The 21245-nt window shown below is 41.9% G+C and overlaps 4 protein-coding genes across 5 annotated transcripts; 1 reads left to right on the top strand and 3 right to left on the bottom strand.

Moving 5' to 3' along the window:
- Nucleotides 1-1329: 1329 nt before the first annotated feature.
- On the bottom strand, nt 1330-6155 carry LOC105205334 (lysine-specific demethylase 7A). The gene is given in 2 exon segments (XM_011174689.3): nt 1330-6095; nt 6098-6155. Coding segments are annotated over 2 exon segments (636 nt in total). The 3' UTR covers nt 1330-5517.
- A 1287-nt stretch (nt 6156-7442) lies between these two features.
- On the bottom strand, nt 7443-11670 carry LOC105205326 (HAUS augmin-like complex subunit 3). Its single transcript, XM_011174684.3, has 9 exons — nt 11235-11670; nt 10946-11164; nt 10676-10862; nt 10383-10603; nt 10179-10307; nt 9714-10050; nt 9382-9611; nt 9147-9315; nt 7443-9086 (listed from the first exon to the last, which is right to left on the bottom strand). The coding sequence occupies exons 1-9, from the start codon at nt 11411-11413 to the stop codon at nt 8934-8936; spliced, it is 1824 nt and encodes a 607-aa protein (XP_011172986.1). The 5' UTR covers nt 11414-11670; the 3' UTR covers nt 7443-8933.
- Nucleotides 11671-12291: 621 nt separating this feature from the next.
- Nucleotides 12292-15521, top strand: LOC105205318 (UBX domain-containing protein 7). The gene is made up of 8 exons (XM_011174671.3): nt 12292-12555; nt 12734-12976; nt 13061-13335; nt 13416-13688; nt 13782-13839; nt 13944-14117; nt 14197-14282; nt 14357-15521. The coding sequence occupies exons 1-8, from the start codon at nt 12516-12518 to the stop codon at nt 14513-14515; spliced, it is 1308 nt and encodes a 435-aa protein (XP_011172973.1). The 5' UTR covers nt 12292-12515; the 3' UTR covers nt 14516-15521.
- Nucleotides 15522-16043: 522 nt separating this feature from the next.
- Nucleotides 16044-19488, bottom strand: LOC105205303 (PRA1 family protein 3). Of its 2 annotated transcripts, none has more exons than XM_011174660.3 (4): nt 18556-19479; nt 17972-18189; nt 17772-17885; nt 16044-16689 (listed from the first exon to the last, which is right to left on the bottom strand). In XM_011174660.3, exons 1-4 carry the CDS (start codon nt 18753-18755, stop codon nt 16631-16633), a joined length of 591 nt encoding a protein of 196 aa, XP_011172962.1. In that variant the 5' UTR covers nt 18756-19479; the 3' UTR covers nt 16044-16630. The 2 variants fall into 2 exon arrangements, with proteins under 2 accessions (XP_011172962.1, XP_011172953.1); XM_011174651.3 differs by lacking the exon at nt 16044-16689 and adding an exon at nt 17027-17601 and having other exon boundaries at nt 18556-19488.
- Between the last annotated feature and the right edge of the window lie 1757 nt (nt 19489-21245).

The raw sequence follows: 21245 nt of genomic DNA, 5'->3' as shown, positions 1-21245 counted from the left end.
AGATGTCAGTAGTAACGTAGAAAAAATAGACATTGAATGAATATGTACGCGATTCATAGTGAAATTAAAAAATTCCAAGACTCGAAACAATGGTCCGCGTGTCGTTTCATTACGCAACGCGATGAAACAATTGCGTCGCGTTACGTGCCACGACGAGGCAGCAGCTGCCATTAATTTCTGAAAGCGGACAATTATTAAATGACCTGCCTGCTTCGAAATTGACGGCCGACCCTTCCCCCCTCCTTTCTGTCCTCTCTCTCTCTCTCTCTCTTTCCTTCGTACCGGCAGTTTCAGGTCAGAGGCGTCGGACAAAATGGCTCGTAAAAACGCGCGGCTATCGTTCTACATCCGTTCTAGGACCTCCAAGAGCCATAATTTACCGCTGCGTTATTACGGTCATTATTACAGTCGACGCTTTTGCGGAAATTACTGTGAAATGGCACTCGGTCTGCCAGCTCGCTCGTTCGCTACGCGTCAACGCCATGAGCTTTCGGAAACTCGCAGCGCGATATTAAAAGGACCGGAAGGGATCGCGAATGTTGAATACCGAAAGGCCTACGCTGTAACGCGTTATCAAAATCCGCGGTGAATATATATCGCGGTTTCGCGTAATATCGCGGCAGTTTATCGCGGCGTCCCGCGGTTACCATCAACGGCGAGATAGATCGACGAGCGTGCGAGGCTTGAGAACAAATCTTCTAGGAGCTGGCACGTACAAGCGGCTTTTAACGCGCGCCAACGATCAGAAGGCCAGTGAACTGCCGGCTTATACGGGGTGTCCCGTTACTGTACCGCCGTTCCTAACAATGATTTTATTTGCCGAAACGCGGGTCAATATTGCCCTAACAATAAGACAAGGATTTCGTAGGAAATACTCGTAATGTTTTTTAAGCGGTTCAAGTTCTGATAATCTGGAGTAGATACTAAATTAGATTACACCGAAAGGAGGATTCTGTAATCCGTTTACGCACGAATGAGCAAGCTCAGCGGGACGCTACGCTAAACGATTCCACGATTAGTTTGAAAATTTTCCTCGAGCGAAGGAAGAACGGTAATGACGAGACGTCCCGTATAATGCCAGCGTGCGTGTATCCGTGCGACGCATTTGTGGCACGCTCCGTCATCAGACACACCAGGCAGAACCGTTTGATGTCGACGTTTGATGACGGTGGAAGGAAAGAGGGAAGGCGAGACGGTGACAGGGACAGCAGGACGGAACGGCGCGGACGATCGGACGGTGGAAAATTTTCGCTTGACAGCGTGCAGTCAACAGCGAGAACAAAAACACGCCGCTACCTTACGCATAAATAATGTATATACTTATACATCTGCATCGAAACTTTGAACTTTATTTTTTTTTTTTTTTCCATAATTAAGAGTTGCCGGGCGTGCAAGCCCGGCGATCACAACGAGATATAGTTTCCATAATGCACAGTTCTTTAACGACGAACTTAAAAATGAACGAAGGATTGCGCTCACACGTAGAAAAAAAAAAGAGAAGAAAAAGAGAACGAAATGACTAACGCAACTCTCCCACGCACACATCTCTCTCTTTCTCTCGCTCGCACTCACTCACGCACGCAACGCATACACAAGTATCCTCGTCGGAACTGTGGAATCCTGACGCAATTCGTTCGCTCCGCTCGTAGTAGGTACGCGCGATGTGGTACTAATTACTAGCTTATCTAATTAGTCGGATAAGGCGGCGAACGGCGTCGGGACCGACGACGCAAAGCCCCGAAATGATTCTCGCTTCTTCGCCTCCCCCCCCCCCATGTAATCGCGCTACATACAAGTGTGTCATTTTATTGCGTCATTTGTGTGTGTGTGTGTATATGTGTGTCTGTGCCGCGACCGCGTTTACGCCAGCATCGTCTTCAATAAAATCCCGGACGCTGCAGCCGTGACGTCACTCTCGCGCGCGCTCCCCGGAATAATCGAGGGTTTCATCGAATTGATATTGCGAGGTTTCGAAATAGAACGGGCGATTTCTCGCTACGAGAAATTAATAATGAGCGGGCGCCACGATGACAGCGGCATTATCGCGAGGAGTAATAATCCTCTTTGATAATTATGTCAACTCGTGACGTCACAGCTGCCCCGTAAAGGTCCTCATACTATTCTCTCTCTCTCTCTCTCTTTCTCCTTATCTTTCCATTCGCGCGAAATGATTCACGCAACGATGGAACACCATCTCGCCGCGCGCGAACTCGTTCAACGCACGCACGCGTATACAGGCAAACTTGTACGTGCGGATACAATGTAACATCAACAGCGTGTCTCTCTTCTAGTGATCGATAGCGATAAGTAGCTATGCACTAAAACATGCACAGAGAAAGGGATATAAAGCTAAACGTTACTATTATACAGATCCACGTTAACGCGCGATCCTCGTTTCCTCCTTCGACTGACCGTCGTCACTTTTCTCTCTCTCTCTTTTTTTATTTATCTTCTCTCCCGCAGATCCCTGCAACGTGGACATTACCTAAATCTTTGACATTCTCACGTCTCTTCGTTAATATTCCAGCGCATTTGTTCTACACGATACAACGGTCGGAATCCCGTAGAGTTTTCTTCTTCAGAGCTCGTAATAGTTTTCGAAAGTTCCGTCAATGAATTTCAAAATCGCTATTTCCTCAATATATATAACTTTATAAATAGACGAAGTCGCGTCCCACCAGCTGGGTTACGGAAACCTCCATTTGTACGAGTCTCACAATCAGTCCGAGATTCTCGCGATACAATCCTCGTGGACGTAAGCGTCTTTGTACAAAACTTCCACCGGCCTCTCTCTCTCTCTTTCTCTCTCGCTTTTCGCCAAACGGACGATTAAGTGTCTCGTACCCTTTAGGATTAAGGACGCAGCTGTCGGAAACTAAACCGAGCCTAAGCTAAAGCTACCAATGATCTCGCCTCGCATCGATCGGCTGATCCGCTCGTTGCGCGCATCATGAAAAAATAAATTGAGATCACCGTGTCTCTGTGCGTCCTCCTCTCGCGTGTGTGGCGATTGTGCCCCTAATACTTTCGCCACGCAATGCAAAGGCATCGATAATCGTTGATCGGTCGCGCGAATCGTGCGGTTTAACTCGCTCAAAGTGTAAGACCGTATAATCCTGGGGCAGGACCTGATTGTCCTCGTCTAACAGCTTGTGAAGTATCTTTATCGATACGCTCGTGTACGCTTTTCTCTTCCTATCTCTCTCCTCTACTCGGACGTGCACGTGTACAACTTTATGTCCTCCGTGCGAAGTCTGCGCTAAAAAAAAAAGTGCCGGATCTAAAAATTTGGGAAACCCCGGTACTACTGGAATTCTCGCGACAACGCGGAGATCTCATCTCTCTCTCGTTTAATTCTTTCAGACTTTTTTTTTCTTTGGAAAGCCACGACGACTCGTCTTCGTCGCGCTCGGCAAGTTTCTTTGCGGGTGATATTCCGATTCTCTAACGGAAAGTCTCCATTTATAGAACGTCGACGCGAGTTCTCGTGCGTCGCGTGAGATAACGATTCAACTTGTTGTAAATCGATAGGCGAGCAAGACTCACCGTTTAAGCTCACAGGTAACCGGTGGTAAAATCAGACAATACGTTTCGTGCTTCGAGAATTAAAAAGTTCCCGCGCTATACCGTTCTTCGAATTCGAACGGCAAATAATGTAGACACGAGAGGGAGACTGTCATGTAATAATTACAAACCAAGTTAAACAGCTATTGTTTCGTGCTACTTGCGTGTTCACAATGTTCGAAGCGCGTATAGTAAAGAAGCCTTTTTATTTTATTATGTCGAGCTATGTCATTATTATTTAGAAATTAATCCTTACAGCACAAACATGGGCACCTCGTGTTCGATATCGGTTTTTATTTATGGAAGTTTCTCGTTTTTCACAAGCAATTAAATTATACTGCACATATTTTTTATTTTGTTTTTTTCCAAGCGTTTATTTCAGAAAAAGTTCTTGAAAAATTCATAAATTTTTAAAGCTTTTTTTTTTAAATCACTTTAAATAAATGAAAAAGTGATCGGACACGAAAGTATTCATATGAATATGGATAAGATGCCGTTTCTCGAGCTGTAAGAATTAAATCCAAAAACCTGTGATGCTTCCCGCAAACTTTAATTATAAAAAAAAAATTTGCATCGTTAAATAAAAAAACAAAAAAATTTGCATTGTTAAACAAATATGATTGTACTAAAAGTTTATTAGATCTTTCTTCGTTTAATGCTAGAATCGAGACAACATCGTCTCGCTTACTCAGAGTTAACACAGACTTCTTATGCAACTTGATCAAAACAGTTCGCGCGAGATGACGAATGATGACGTGTTAGATTAACTCTTCAAATACTGGAGGAAACCGTCCGAACGTGTAACTAATGACTAATTTTTAGAGCAACGAGGACGTCGGAAACCTTCCAAGTCTTAAACTCTTCATATCGAGCGTCGGAAAAAAAAGATAAATCTCTAACCAGCAGAGTCTCGTTAAATAAAACATTATACAAAAAAAAAAATATTATGCTATATACTTTTTATCCCCGCCTACTCGCTTAGTATTTGAAGCGTCAACCAAGAGTTTCGTGAATCAACTGACGGACACCCCGCACCGTGATAACGATATCTATCGATATTTTAATAACTGTGAGATACCACACGAGGAACAACAAATATAAGTATCTCTATGTTTTCCAATACTTCAAAATATATACAAAGAATTATTATATCGCGGCCTTGCGCTACGATTATCACCGGTGATATTTCTCAATGATTCGGGATATCGATAATGATTGTTAACACGGTTACAGGGTACCAGTACAAAGAAAAAAAAAAAGAGAGGAACATGTTGCAATGATTACTGAACGCAGACCGACGTGCGCCAAGTCACGTCAGTCCGACGTTAATTCGCCAGCGATATTTAACAAACGATCTACGTCGATCGCGAAGTGGAACGCGTATACACGGGAAGGATCGTCTCGCGCGCACATTCCGAACGGCGGTGAAGCACACGGGCCGCCTTGGCGGCCATAAGTCTTCCACGTAGGTCCGTCGATACAGCGACGAGGCGAAGCTATCGCGCAGCGCCGACAACGCAGCGTATTTACAAACACGGCCATGTAAGGCGAGTTCTCGCCTAATTGTGTCCGCGCACACACACACACACACACATACACGCAGGCCAACGCACGCACGCACACTGTCGCATCGCCGCATTCGCCGCCCATCGTCCCGGGACTCCCACGCGGGCAGACGAAAGAAAAAACGTGCTCACACAGGATGTTACCCCTTTATCGTCTTCCTTCGTCGATGGGATTCCGATACACTTTCGAGAGTCACAAAGGAAGCGTCCGCCGGCACGTAGTTACAAAAATCCCTCGTTCCTTTCAACAAAAAAGAAAAAGAAACGAAGGGGACACAAGAGGTTATCCCGCGGGGATAAAGCGGCATCGTGTTCACAGCGGGAACGCAGGAACGTCCATAAAAGTGCTGCTCGGGCGCTGCTGCTGCTGCTGCTGCCGCCGCGCGCCTCACAGCTCCAGGGGCTCGTACATCGGCGGTAACGGCTCGTCCTCGGAGTCGTAAAAGTATGGTTTCCTGCGGTAGCCGCTGCCGCCACCGCCGCTGCCACTGGAACGTCGCACGTCGTCGTCCTCGTCGTCCACCACGTCGTCCTCGTCCGCTTCCGAGCTCGAGAGCTCGTCGAGGTTCTCCTGCAGCCTCTTGACCGCCTCCTTGATGAGGCCGCCCTCGCGCAGAAGCTCCTGGAGCACCTCGTACGGGTCGTCGTCCACTCGGCTCCTCTCGCTCCTCTTCAGATGGTAATGGTGGTGGTGGTGGTGATGGTGGTGATGGTGATGGTGGTGATGATGACCGGCGGGATTCTGTTGTTGCTGCTGTTGTTGCTGTTGCTGCTGGCCGCTCGACCGCAGACCGCAGACTTCGCAACCAGCCGCCGGATCCGCCCAGGAACGCGCCGGCACCCGGTACGGCGACGGCCGACTGTTTTTGTGGCTGATGCTGGACTTGGCCTTCAGGCTGGACAGTCGCAGATTCTCTTTGATCTGCGACACGAGCAGGTCGACGTCGCGCGTCAAAAAGGCGTCCGCTGCGCCGCGCCGTCGGGCATCACGCCGATCAGATACGTCGTCTCCTCGGCGCTCGGCATCCTCGGGCCCCGTTCAGCGGCGTGTGGAGCGCGCGACGCTACCTCTACGGCCAGTAGTAAACAGACTGTGCGATCGGGGACTCGACGGGGCCTCTGTGTTTTTGTCCTCTCTCCTTCTAATCCCCAATGTTGTCGTCTCGCTCTTCGTCTTACTTTTCTTCACGCTGACGTTTCCTTGCCTCTTTCCTCTTTGTCCCACGATGTTTATCTGTCTGTCTCTCTCTCTCCCTACTGCTGCTGCAACAACACAGCGCGGCAGGTGGTAGAGGGGGGGGGAAAGGAAAGAGAGAACGCTCGCACTATCCTTCCTTTCCTGGAAAACAAAGTTCCTTCTTGTGAACGAGGAAAAGTTCCAGCGGGGAGACTGAGAGCCCGCCTTTCCCACGGCGGAACGACGGTCGTTCTCCGATTAGCAACTCGCTCTCGTCCGACTCGCGCGACGCTGTCGTCGACACGTCAACAATAACACACAGCGGCGGCGTATATATACGCACGTACGAAAGAACGGATAGGTGTGCGCGCGTTGGTGCGTAATCGGACGGGACGTACGTATGATTCACCAGACAAATACGCGCAGCGACGATACGGTCTCCCGGCCCTTGCCCGTTCGCTTTCTCGAAACGTCGTCGCAGTCGTCGTCGTCGTCGTCAGCGAGGGAAAAACGTGCGCGCGCGCGCGCAAACGCACGTACTCGTCGAAGCGCGCGGCTGGCTGCTGAATGAACTGGCGCGCGCGAGTACGAGCGTGCGGTTAATCTACGCGCATAAACAAACGCACACACGGCGATGCGATGCGCCGCGCAGCAGTAGCAGCAGCAGCAGCAGTTACACGTACGTACGCCTCCACAGGCGCGCACACACACACACACACACGTCGCCTCCTCTTCCTCCTTCTCTCCACTACGCGCTACAAGCGGCAGCGCATTGTTTTGCTTCCAGGCCGATCGAACGTACACACAGTGTCTGTACACGAACGTTTCTCTCTCTTTCTTTCCTTTGCTCGCTCACTCGCAGACTCGCTCTCTCTCTCTCTCTCTCTCTTTGATGAGGATCGGTGCGGCGGGTTGCACAACGCGCGCATACGCTCGTTGCACGCACCTACTCCGTTTCGATGAGGTAACGCACACGAAGGGGAGGGGGGGAGAGAGAAAGAGGAGGATCTCGGGACACGGAGAGAGCGAGTGATTATTTTGGCCTCGACGGGAAGATGGTATCTCGCGTCAGCGCTCCCGCTTTCCAAACGCACAATTCCCCTTTCCTCTATCTTCTATATTTATTATCTCCCTTATTTTTCCTATCCTGAGGTAGTTGCAATTCCACGGCGGCACGATTACGCCACTCGTAATCCACTTGTTACTCGGCTCTCTCGCGGCACATTAAAATGTCAGTCGATCGCGGAAGACACTCGTCCGGATCTCGAGGTAGTCTCGCGGTGCTCTCCCACGGATTTTACCGTCGAGCACACGCACATACACACACGCACTCTCTCTCCGCGAGAGAGTCGCCGAATCGAGAGGCGCACCGCACGCACTTGTCGACGGGTACGTATACTCACAGACACACACGCACACATACACACGCGCGTTCGCAACGCGTTATAGAAGACCGTCCGCTGCTCCTCCTTTGTTTATCTGGCGTGACTTCACCGGGCGCGACGACGGCAAACGTCTCGTGATCGGTCCGGATCGCCTCGCGCGCGCGGAGCGAAGCGGAGCAGCGTCAGCAGTTCAGGTACTCAGCGAGCACGGAGAGCGAAGAGCGAGCGGCCGCCCGTTCGTCCGCCAGCCATGAACCTTCTACTGTGTTATTATTGTTTTGGTCGGGCGGCGCATGCGCGCCGTCGCTTTTCCCCCTCCTCACCCCTGCGCGGCGTTCACCACCCGGTGCCCGTCCGTCCCCGCGCTCGCCGGTTCGTGTAAACAAACCGTTAACTCGCGGGTCCCCGGCGAATCGATAATACTCCTTGCCTCGCCACTTCCCCGTTCCGTGTTCTTCTCTCTCTCTCTCTCTCACCTTTCTTCTTCCCTCCCTACCGCTATTTTGTTCGCTGCTAAGAAAGCGAGCACGCGTCGCTGTCGATCGGAAAACGCCGACGTATCCGTGGCGAGGAACTTAGGCCACGGCCGGACGAGATACGCCCTCGAAGACGCCGCGTCTCGTAAAGACGAAACGTTTGTCTGTAGATGCTTTTGTGTACATACATGCCGATCTATTTATTTACCTCTCTTTCTTTCGGAAGCGTGGCGATTTTGAACGAAACATCGCGACGTGGGGAGGAACGAAGGAAAGGACGGAGGGGCAAGACGTCGATGAGAGAACGGGGCAGGGGAGAGGGGATGTCGATGCGCGCGGATCAAGGTTACACTCGGACACCTCCTCTACGTCATCCCTCCACCGTGTTTATATGCGCGTGCGCTCAGCGTGCACGCACACACACTCTTGTCCTTGGGACGAATCATTCATTATCGCGACCACGTAATGCCCAGCGCGTGTTACATCCACGAAAACTCACAGCGCCGATCGGGTTTCCTCTAATAACTTTTAAGAGAATCCTGTTTGGAAAGGCGAGATTAGAGGAGACCGAGTGGCTTGGCATTTTATCGAGTACCACACTCGAGGATATAAGTTTGCAAGACTTTATAACATTTTTTTGATTTAAAAAATACAAAATATAAAAATACATAAGCATTTTAAATATTAAACACATCTGTACATTAACAGTATTATAAACAAATTGTTCGAATAGTTTTTTCCTCAAACAATTTGTAATATTGTTAATTTACTGATTCACTTTACTTTCCACGGTATCTCCAAAATGAGACTCATTTGCTTTCTGCTTCGCTTCCTCATATCTCATTCTTAATGTATCGGGTTCTGCCAGGAACCTTTGCCATAAAATGGCCTTCTCGCGTTCTAGATCGGTGTCCATCCTCTGCAATATGAGAATTATTAGCAAATATATAACTTTCATGAATTATTAATATACTTATACCATTCGCTCTTTGAACTGATTCCTGATTTTTGTTATGTCTCCCTGCACGTTTTGAACGATTGCGGATATTTCCTCGCACTTGCAGCTGATTTCGTACGAAATTGGCCTGAGACTGATCGTTGGTCCATTTTGTGTCTCAGCTACGTAATCCTTGTTAATTTCATCGTTCCTAAACCCATAGAAATACATAAAGAAAACGTATTATCATCAAAATAAATGAGATTATGATACTTACAATTTCCATAACTTGTCAATTTTATTCTGAAACGTTTCCAACATTGCTTTCTTCTTCTCCACGTTGTCCGCGATTAAGTCATCGTATCTTTTCAACGCGGTAGAGAACGACTCGTCCGAGACATTGTCGCCGAGCATCATGGATATGAATATTTTATTAAACGCATTATACGTTTTTGGAGACTGTGTTACGAGAGTCGCATATTCATCCTGTATTTGCTGCATGACCTCCTACATATTACATTATATTTTCATGAATAATGCAAATTATACTTTTATTAAAACACCAAATTAAAGTCAAGAGACTGCGCTAGAAGTACATTAATTACTAACACATCTTGCGGAAGAGAGCTTATACTCCGTACTAAGATAATGACGAGCGTCAGCAATGAATTCAGCAACCTCGTGCAGGCAGCGAAATTGCATCTCCATTAACATACACAACAAGTCCACGTAAACATGCCCGTGCTCTCCTGCGAGAGAGTGTAAATTCTTGAGCTTCTCGAGGCGAGCTTTCCTCCGTTCGAGACGTGCGAGTGCGTCATTCTTCAGGATCTTTATCGTTTCCATTTCCGCGTATTGCACTACCTCCGGTATCTGTTGGTCCCGCAAAAGCTCGATATTCTGCTCCAAGATATCTCTTTTCATAGTTAACATTTGTATTTCGTCGCTGTATAAACAATGAAACATAAATTTTAATATACAGAATGTTTTTTTCTTTTCTCTATCTTCAAAGCATTAAATAATGTTACTCTAGTATAAAAAAATTAATTTGATTTAATGAGAATTTTTACTTACTGCAATTTATTATCCCTGGGCACTTTTAAAACTCCACCATTGTAGATATCCTGTATGCATTGTAACATAGCCATGTAAGATTCTTTTTGAACACTGGCATTAATTTCTTCCAATTTAGAATTGGTTAAGCTGAGAAGTAATAAAAGATATTGTTTAATAAATTTCTTAAAAGGAACATATATATATTTTTCAGTGTTTACTTACTTTGTCTTACACAAGAATAACTCGTGCATCCTTTCATCCATCAGTTTGTCCTTATTATCACTTATTAGAGATCCATAATCCGAATCCTCTTCTTGTTCCTCCTTGCTAGTGCTAGTTCCAAATTGCTTCTTTATGTGAATACCCAGGTAGTGATTGCAGAGTTCGATTTGTTTAATAAACAAGTCGATAGGCATTTGTGACCATAATACCGCACTGCCTTGCTGGAAAAGATAACAATTGTTGGGAATCACAAAAATACTTGTAAAACCAATTGCAAAACTTGAAATAATTACATTTTTAGCAGCATTGGCATACACATTCAGGAGATTCTCAACATCTATAGAAAACTGAGAATTATTTGTGTCAAATTTTTTCAGAGTAACACTGCAATCGTCGTATGCTTTTTCAGTTTCAATCTGCTCCTTATTCAGTACAGTTTCCGCTTCTTCGCTGTCGTCATCCAACTTGTTCTCAATTTCTCTACAACAGAACCATGTTTTTAATTATTTATAGTAGTACAATAAATACTTCAAATTAAAGTATATAATATTATAAGTCCTTACCTCAGAGTTTTTATACTGTGCTTCAGTAATTGAAGATACTCCTCATCCTCTTTGCAGCTTTCCTTCAATGCTTCGTATTCCGCAAATAGATCCTCTCGACATGTATCATCTGGATCAATGAGCTTCAGCAAGTCTGGGCAATCTCTGGTGGCTTCTTCCAATGCGACGTCCAGTGCTTCGCCCTCCAACCATTCGCCCGCATTTTCCAATGTTGTTTTTCTATAAAAAAGCAACCCATCAGAGATTCAATACTGTTTCACTCAAGTAGCAGTTTGTATGAGAGGCCTACAATTGTATCTCCTCGCTGGAGAGTATATTGGCATAGTTCACGTTCTTGCAGAACCACTCAAGGAACGGCTGCGTGCTCGGATCGTCGCAGACCTTGCTCAACATTTCGGACGTGATCCCCGACAGATCTGGACGTAGCTCGCGAAGCTTGTTGTAGAGCTTTCTACCGGTGACGCTCATCTTTCTTTGTGTCACGCTTTCTACTTCCTGCCCTTTCGTTTCTCTAATCGTTTCACTTATACTTTACGTAAAAGTTCTCACAATTTTATCTCACATTATATTGCGATTAAACTCGTTTCGTAGACTGTTATTTCAACTTTATGGCTGTTTAAATCTTCGCACATGTATTAAATCTCAACTACCTCGGAACTGTGCCGGCAGCGATCAGTCGTGTCGAAAGTCGAAGTTGGTAAACACACTAGTTGCGCCATTCTTTTCAAATGTAACGAAAAACATCATAGATCGATAAAATCACGCGTGGCTTTATCGACTGTTAATATAACTGTACTTTTTCCACAAATATTTTATAATTTTTAATTAAAATTTTTTTTAATACTGACACAAAGAAATCAAAATAAAAAATCTTGTAATTAAATAAGAATTATAAATGTTTCAAGTAGCTCAAAAACTTTAAATAGAAACACAAGACATTTTCGAAATTTTGAAATAACTCTTGGACAACTTCAAGATATTGTAACATTCTTCGGGATATTAATAATTTTACTATACGTATTATATTACGTTTTGAAATTAAATCTCTCTGCAAATATTTGCGTAAGCAAATTAATTTTAATTAATAATACAACCTCGTTCAGAATTTTGTTAACTCGACACATAGAATTTTACAAATTAGAAAAATATATTGTAAATCTGTGCAATTAAGATTGTTATTACTCGAAAACTGTAAGAATAATCTTTATCGTGGAAGCATTTGATGAAAATATTATTGCTAAAATAATATCATCAGATTAATATAAAATAGAAATGTAATTCCAAATATTTGAATAATTCTAATAGTGGTAAATAAGAGAAAATTACGCTGCAAAAAGGACGATTTCATGAGGAGATGCGATGTAGAAAACGCGCACACAGCACAGTGTGATGCAGCGTGCAGTGATGCTCGAGATGTCATTCGGTGTGCGGTGAGTGGGTACTGTGGACAGGCGAGCGAGAGGGCGAAAGAGAGGGACAGAGACAGGGAGAGATTTGGAGGTATTTTTCTTCTGCGATCGGGTATCGGGTGTAGCGAGAAAAATCCTTCTGAACTTTCGTGCCAGCCGCGATGGATCGCGAGTTGGTTGAGAAGTTTATCGAGGTGACGGGTGAGTATCAATATTATTCATGTGTTAGCGCGAGAGCTATTGTTTAGGTTAAACAGTGCGACCCGCTAGCATTGCGAGTATAAATACGCGCGCATCTTCTCGAGTCTCATGCGACTCGCGACAGTACCGAAAATGTAGCTGCCAGAATTCCTGGACGTTCAATTTGTCTTCCGTTTAGGCGAGAGCGAGGCGACGGCTCAGCAATACCTGGCGCTGGCCGATGGAAACGTAGAGATGGCGATCAGTCTGATGTTCGAGGGTGGCAGACCGCCGGAGACCGAGAACGCGAATCCCGAGCCGCCTGTGAGAGCTCCTATATTACCTACGCGTGAGATCCTGGTGCCCTCGGAACCAGTGTGTTCATTGCCACAATTGTCGAATAACGTATTTGATAGATTCAGAGATTTTCAGGTGGAAACGCGTACGTATTATAATATATATCAATTAAAATAAGCGTAGAATAAACATAATAGAATATATAATAAAAATTGAATATTTAATGCAGAGCGACAAGAGGAAGAACTGACTCGTCGGGTAACTGGCACAAAGCAAATGACCCAGAAGAAATCAAAACGACTGGAAGATTTGTTTCGACCGCCGTGTGATATTCTCTTCTTAGGTTCCTTCATGGAAGCGCGGGACCATGCAAAGACCTTAAACCGTTGGCTACTTGTCAACGTTCAGAATCCCCAGGAATTTAGTTGTCAGGTTCTCAACAGAGATGTGTGGCCCAATGAGAATATTCAAGAAATTGTGAAGGATCACTTTATTTTGTGGCAAGTATGTCATATCAGACTATCATGCCATTTTCTACAATTTCTATTCCAATTTATTGAGCTACATTTGTTACTTTTAACCAGGTCTTGTCTAACACTACGGATGGAAAACGTTATATAGACTTTTACAACGTGGTGACATATCCTTATTTGGCAATTGTAGATCCTAGAACAGGAGAATGTATGAAAACGTACAATAACATTACTGTGGACAGCCTGATATCTGATTTAAATGATGTGTTAAGCACGCATCCATCTCCAGAAAGTGCTACGCAAGTTACATCTGACTCTAAGGATTGGAATAATTTTCCTACAACGCCTCCAAAACGAAATACTTTAGCTGATCAAATGAAAAATGTTAGTATTTAAATTTTATAATTTAAATAATTATAAATAATTTAAATTTTTCTTTCTTTTGTAATTAATTTTTTATAATATTCCTTTTCTCAGGATTGTGGACCTAGTAGCAAAACTTCTAGACTTTTATCAGAAAAAGTCACAGATTCTGGTTAGTATCTTAAAACTAAAGACTTAATTTTACAAAATAAACCATTTTGTTTTACCATTTATTATATAAACCGTTTATTTATTAAATATTAATATCATATACAGGAAATGAGAATGTTGCGTCTGATAACATTAGTTCAAGTTCAAGTGTTCCAAGTTTAAATATTCCAAGTAGCAGCAACACTGCTTTTAATAAAAAGAGAAAATTGAATGAGCAGAACGCGACTAAGCAGCAAAAGGACGAGAAATTAAAATCAGATGCATCTAAATCTGAAACGGGTAAGTGTGACATCTATTCTAATTTATGGTACTTTTTTGGTATCCTTTATTTCACCTGCAATATAATTTTTTAATCCAGGCGATGAACCTTTTCTACGGCTCTGCCTACGACTGCCTAATGGTGCAAAGGAAACAATATCAATGTGTGCGACCGACACCATAGAGGTATGCACTTGAATTTTTCCTATTGCATGATCTAATGTGTAAAAGACAACTATAATATAAACGTAATTTTTTAGGATTTTTTGATTAAAATGGAGGAAATGGGTTTTTCATCAACGGAGCATACCTTTCTGGTGCCATTCCCGAAAACAAATGTTGGTGCACTGTCGGCAAATACTCGCCTACTAGACACAATCTTGTTTCCAACAAACACAGTATTTATAACAAAGATATAGTAACATCCTATAAATGAACCATAATTGCTTCCATTATAATTTTTCGATTTAGACTGTAATGATAATTGTTTGAAATTTTGTCACTGTTATTTTTTATTTCCGTTTTCTCAAACTACGAGATCTTGTAAAGATATTAACATTTTTAAGTCGGTCTCATTAACTTTAACAGAGTTGGGTCTTCCTTATTTTAATGAACCAACTAATCGCGTCTTATGTTTAATTAAGCATGCTTCAATCGAAAAGATACAAGTCTTTCATATAAGACAAATGATAAAAGCACTGCCATTCAGTGTTCATGTCATACAAAAATGCATTCATTAATCTTTCTATATCTTAGACTAGACTTTAAGATTATCGTGACTTATGAGAGAAATAGTTACAACAATATTGTACGTAGTTACTGCCGCAGTATTGTCATGTAATTTTATTTTTTTAGTTTTATTATTACCGCAAATCTCAAGTGCCGTCCAATGCAGTCATTATGATAAATTTTCTTTGAAATATTTCAAAGTGGCACACATACAAAAATTGTTATATCTTGGCAGTGATTTCATAGCATTATTACGTGATACGATAAAAGCGTTTTGAAGCATTCTGTATGAAACTTTTGTCAATGTGATTCAAAATACAAGATAAGCAAGACTCCATATTACAATATATTGTAATGAAAAGTAAGATAATGAAAATAATTTTCATTCTCTTACTTTTTCACATATATATCATATTATATATCGTTAATACTACAGAATATCAATGTATGATCCTTTTAACAAGATAATGAGTTCATTTCAAACTGCCGATATATAATTAAGATAGATATAGCTCAAGATAGTTTACAAATATGGATTATAATTAATGTCAATAGAATAAACTGATAATCATCGACTACAAATACACATGTATGTTAAACATTTCATGTATTTTTACTTATTTCTCAGTGTATAGTATCATAATTCTGTAATATACACAATAGTAAAAATTTCTCCTATTAAAATGTGTACTATTGAATATATCATTTAATTAAAACGTATTTAGTATTCGACCTCCACCACTTTTTTAATATACTAAACAAAATAGGTACGCGCTACAGAATTTTTGTTACTACATAATTTTATACAAATTAGAAATTTAATATTACACTGTTGTTAATCCCTCAATACACATAGTCAAAATACGAAATAAGCGCTGGATTAGAACCAAGAAACATCAGAAAGGCGATAATAACAATAAACTTCGAGAATTCGCGAGTATCGATGCAATGCACTTTCAGATGGGGCTAGGAAGAAAATTCCCATTTTTTAAAACGTAAGTTAATAGTTTGTTAGCAATTAAAATGTTACATTAAATTTTAATACACAGCGCATATTCTCTTTAATAGATAATCTTGGTTATAATGATGGTAGGAATATTGATTTACATACATATATAACGAAACATGCATTATACATATATATGGGTTACTAAAATTATAAACATTATTGTGCTGTAGAGGATGATAGAAGGATTCATTAAAATACCAAAAATTATAGAATAAAAACGATATAATACATATATATATATACAAAGTTTTGTGAAAACAATTTACCTTGTGTATATGTTTTACATATGTAATTTATATAATATATACATATATATAAATATATATACACAAATCAATTCAAAATGTAGTCTGTTCATAAGTAACAGATACAAAGCTTAAGTCACTTTGATTTTTAAATATTATTGTACATAATATAAATTAAATATATATGATATTATTTAAGCTGTATATAACGTTCAAAAAATATATATGTCTTGATTAAAACAGTCCTAAGAATCACAAGAGAAAATAACATGGTTCTTAATATAAATGTGTAAATTCAGTATTTGGTATTGTAAAAAAATATTTGGTGCTCTAACAACGGTCTAAAAATCACATAGCACAAGTAATCCTTGCTTTCAATCACGAGTATCAGTTCAATTCATATTCTTAAAATACTACGAAATTTATTTCACTACGCTAATATCGTGCAGAACACTGTAGTCCAATTAGAACGGCAGTGGCAGCAAATTAATGGTTATTGACATTAATTTTTTGTCAATTTTGATAGAGAACTTGATGCAGAAAGCGGGATATTAGTGAGGCGGTTGCATGAGTGCTGTCTGTGCACGCAAAGTCAAACCAGTCACATCTTCTGTATGTGGAATGAGAAAAAAAAAGAGAATATTAGATATAATGTAATTCATAAATAATAATTTCTATATAATAATACGATTAAATAAACGATAGATAAACACTGTGGCTGTGCTCAAAATGAATATAAACTAATGATTTAATATAAGTATTTTCCAAGTTACTGAAAAAATTCAACATTAATGAATAAAGTCAACAAAGACTGAAACAAATAAAATCAAATGTCGAGAGAAATCGAAAACATATATTATTAGTGCCTTTGAAATACTTATGGAAAACACATGATACCTATTCTGGACAGATAACACATGCTACTTTTCCTTTAAAAAAATAAGAAAGATAATTCAAGTATTTTTATTCGTATATACGTCTCGGTACATTAATAATAACGATAATTTTCATCAAACAGATTTTATATTGAATCAACACAATAATGCTTAATATATTTTCTATACTACAAAATGTTCTTAAAGTTTATTTTTAGTAATAAACACACATATATATATATTCGAAGATAATGTTCTCTGAGTATTGTACATTATATATGTATATACATATGTAGATTATAATAAAAAAATTATTAATTGGAGAAAATGCTGTCCAAAAATATGAAATATTATCAATGTTAACAAATTAATAAGTTTGTTATTTTCATTCATATCTGCAAATATATAAAGATTTCATTAAATATTAACATTATATAAGCATTTTAAAACATAACATGTACATATCAAGTATTATTTAGCGACTAGTTAGGAAAATATAGTTTCACTGATATAACAATGTCTTGAATTTATTTCTGAAATTATTTCTGAAGCGTCGGAATATTTTTCTTGGCTGGTATTGTCTAATTTCCATGGGAGAAGGCATAGTAATATTGGAAGTAAATAAATGTCTGTATCCTTAAGTTTATCTAAAGCATATTTAAAAATAGATTCAAAGCTTTCACATAATATAAGTATTAGTATGGTGTAATAAGATTGTTAATAAGATTGCAAAGCATTTTAACTCGGTCTATCTTTTTAAGAACTTAAAAATAAAAGACTATAGAAATTTAAGAAGAAAAGAATTCTTCTTCCATACCAAGATGTTTCAGAAACACTCCCATTGGCGTGCGTTTCAAGCCGATGCCCTCGATTTTATTGGCAATCCTGTTTTTAATGTTCCTTAATCTCAGTGAGGCGTGTACAAACGTCACTGAAAACATTTATATAAAAATGTTACAGTAAAATCAATTTGCCCGCTATTGTTCTAAGAAATAATATTAAAATTGTCATACTTACCACAGAAAGGTAACAGAATGCCCAGGAAAAAAACTAGAAGAGATCCCAGAGTATACGTTATGAAACATCCTGCGAATATTATAAACAATACTCCAACAACAGGATATTGCCTCTTGAAGTTATGTATTGTGCTTCCTTCCATGGATACATAAGCAAATGTACCCAAAATTGCTGACATAGCCAGCATCCCAACTAGCATTTTGACAGGATGGATCAATCTACATGCATACAATTCATATAATAGTAAATTGATAAATATAAAATTGAAGCATTTGTACAAGAATTTTCACAAAATTACAACATTATTAAGTTAGTGATATTCAAACTGTATTCCATAACAAAATTTTAAGGCTTTAAAAAAGCTATGTTATAATTCTAAAACACAAGGTCAAAAAAGTACGATTGAAAGAGTGAAAATCTTTCTCGAAAAAAACTTTTTGAGTTTTTCAACAAAAGTAAAAAGAAACTATTGCGTAGAATAAGTTCATCAAGAAAAAACGTTTTAGAAGATGCGCGTTTAATCCTATTGAAACAATGAACAAGAATAACACATGTAGTGACATTTGAAAAGATTTGCTACTTACCCAACAATAAGGAAGATGACAACGGATGTAAACAAATAATTAGTCTGGTAGTACAAGAGATTGTTAACTACTCGGTTGCCCCATTTCTCTAGATCCTTGAGGTTCGGCAGCTGGAAGCGCGCGGACTCCAGCAGGAAGTCATCCAGGCTGCGTAGCGGCGGCAGCTCCAGATCGTTGCTCACCAGCTTCGTCTTATCCATCGTAGCGTCGGGATGTCTTCAACGATATCGCTACCGATAGGATCAGCCAGTCTTTCCTCTCGATCGTTCTGCCGTCGACCGGTATTTTTGGACGATGACGAGTCCGGCGACGAATGTCATGCGACGCCGACGGTTGCGATTGTCGTTGGTCGGGAACGATTAATTGGAGCGATCGCCCTTGAGTCGTCTCTCCCTCTGTTATCGCAGCAGCACGAGTGAGCCCGATGACACGACGACGTCGACGACTCGCCGAACGTTCGCAGCTCGCTTTGTGTATGTTAATTATCAAAGAGAAACTTGAGAATTGAGAGTGGCCATGTCCACGATTTAACTCATGATTTTTCGAAACGCCATCTCTACAACGTGGACATACACTACGATACCAATGTATGTATAGCTCGATAATTATGTGAACGTAATGGGGACGAGGCGCGAATACTGAATTGTAGGGGCGAATAAACAGTAAACAAGAGTACAGCTTGACTCATCGTCCAGCTCCGTCTCGACATCAGCTGTCGAAAGTTCGAGAGCCAAGATCCTCCTCACGACGGATTCGTCTTGATTCATACTTGGCCCAAACGCGCGACACTTTCGTTTTTTGACACTTCTGGTGCCCATCGCTCGTTAGAAACGCGGAATATGAGACAACGGAGAAGATGCGAAACACGATTGAACGCGACACGATTCGCATCATGCATCGTATTCGATTCACGAACGCCCGACATTTCACTTCACTTCCGACACTCCACTCTCGAAATACTCGCTCAAGTTAAAAACTCGTAGGGGACGACGAAGATGCGAGTTGAAATGCGTCGCGACGCGTAGCGACGTCCTGCCTGACTTCCCGACTAACCGACAGTTACCAGCAGTGCCGGTACTGCGTAGCGGCGCAGCGGCGCTGGAGCGCAGGCTACGCAGTACGCCTCAGTCGGTCGGTCAGGCAGGACGCTGCGTAGTTGCGAGGCGTCGCGGCGCATTTCAATTCGTATCTTCGTCGTCCCCTACGAGAACATGATGCAGGCGAGTGTTTCGAGAATGCCGTGGATCAGATGCCGTGGATTCGATGTCAGAAAGGTAATGAAATTCAAACGCGTACCGATTATTTGACAATAGACGTCACAACTGCTAGCTGCGCGTTGAGAGACTGCGCGTTGAGAGATTGAACGTGATTGGTTTTCACTAGTTCTCATTCGCGAATCTGACCAATCACGGTCGACTATCGCTCGTCGCCTATCGACCGAAGTGTTTGAATGCTTCCCGTAATTTTGCCATGGCGCTTTTGCGTTCGCGATTTACGTGGCGGATTGCGTGTAATCAAATAACAAAGTGCAGTGACGCTTCGACATGCGTACGTTTAACTGCGTTTCCATCATTCCATCTCGTCGGATTTGCGTGTTCGCTGTTGTCGTTGCAAGCGTGTCGCGAATATTTTCGAGCAGCACGGGCAGCCTCAATTCGGCTTCCTAGTTCGACTCACGTTGTATTCGCGCGGCGTCGGTATGAAGTTAGCGACGTTCGCATGTCTCGGACGCGTCGTCGATTTGTCGGAGTTAAGTGAGAACAAAAGGGCGCAACACGGCGATTGTTTACTCTCGGGAGTAAACGCGTCCAACGAAGTATTGCAGGGGTTGTATGTACGTTGTATGACAATTGATTCGCTCTCGGCTCTCGGCCGCGTTTCCGCGAATGTGTTATTTCCGCTGAGTGTGTAGCCACCGCAGCCGATATATATATTATGGTGACAACGGTCGGTTGGTCGGGACGACGCAAGATCGCGTTGCGCGTTCAATTGCGTCTTCTCCGTTGCATTGTTTCTCGTATTTTGAATTTTTGAAGCGCGTGAGTACGGGGAGTATTGAAAGTGAAGTGTTGTGCCAAGTGTGAATCAAGAGGAGGATCGTCGTAAAGAGGATCTTGAATCGACTCAAAAGTTCGAGAGCTGCGGCCGAGACGGAGCTGGATGGAGTGACCAGCGGCGAACGGTAAGTCAATTTGTACTTGCATTTGCTCCTACAATTTGCTCCTCGTCCCTATTGCGTTCGCGTAAATTATCATCGGCACAATGTGACGAGACGAATCAGTCAGTCGTACGGAAACCGTTAGGATGGGAACGATTTGAAGTTCGTATACGTGCATTTGGCGCTCTTTTTGTCAGGTGTGCCAACACTGCCAACAGAGCAACAGTCGGACAACCTAACCTTAACTGACTCTAACCTCGATTCGGATTCACCTCGAACCTTAACTGACTCTAACCTCGATTCGGATTCACCTCGAAAGGGGTTGTACAAACATGTTGTAATGTTGTCACGCGCATTGAACTCCAATACATTTTACGATATATTTCATTACGAATTTAATCGTTATTTGTTAAATATACAATTGCAACAGCGATACACTCTCGCGCGATTTGATAGGAGGTTTGAGAAATACGGTATAGTCGGTTAGGTTAAATTAAAATGCGAGGATGCATACGTGGCATTTTAATTGCTT

The sequence above is a fragment of the Solenopsis invicta genome, chromosome 3 (genome assembly GCF_016802725.1).
Source record: "Solenopsis invicta isolate M01_SB chromosome 3, UNIL_Sinv_3.0, whole genome shotgun sequence".
Lineage (NCBI taxonomy): Eukaryota > Metazoa > Arthropoda > Insecta > Hymenoptera > Formicidae > Solenopsis > Solenopsis invicta.
Note: the sequence above shows the minus strand (reverse complement) of the source record. Positions and strands in the feature narration are given on the sequence as shown.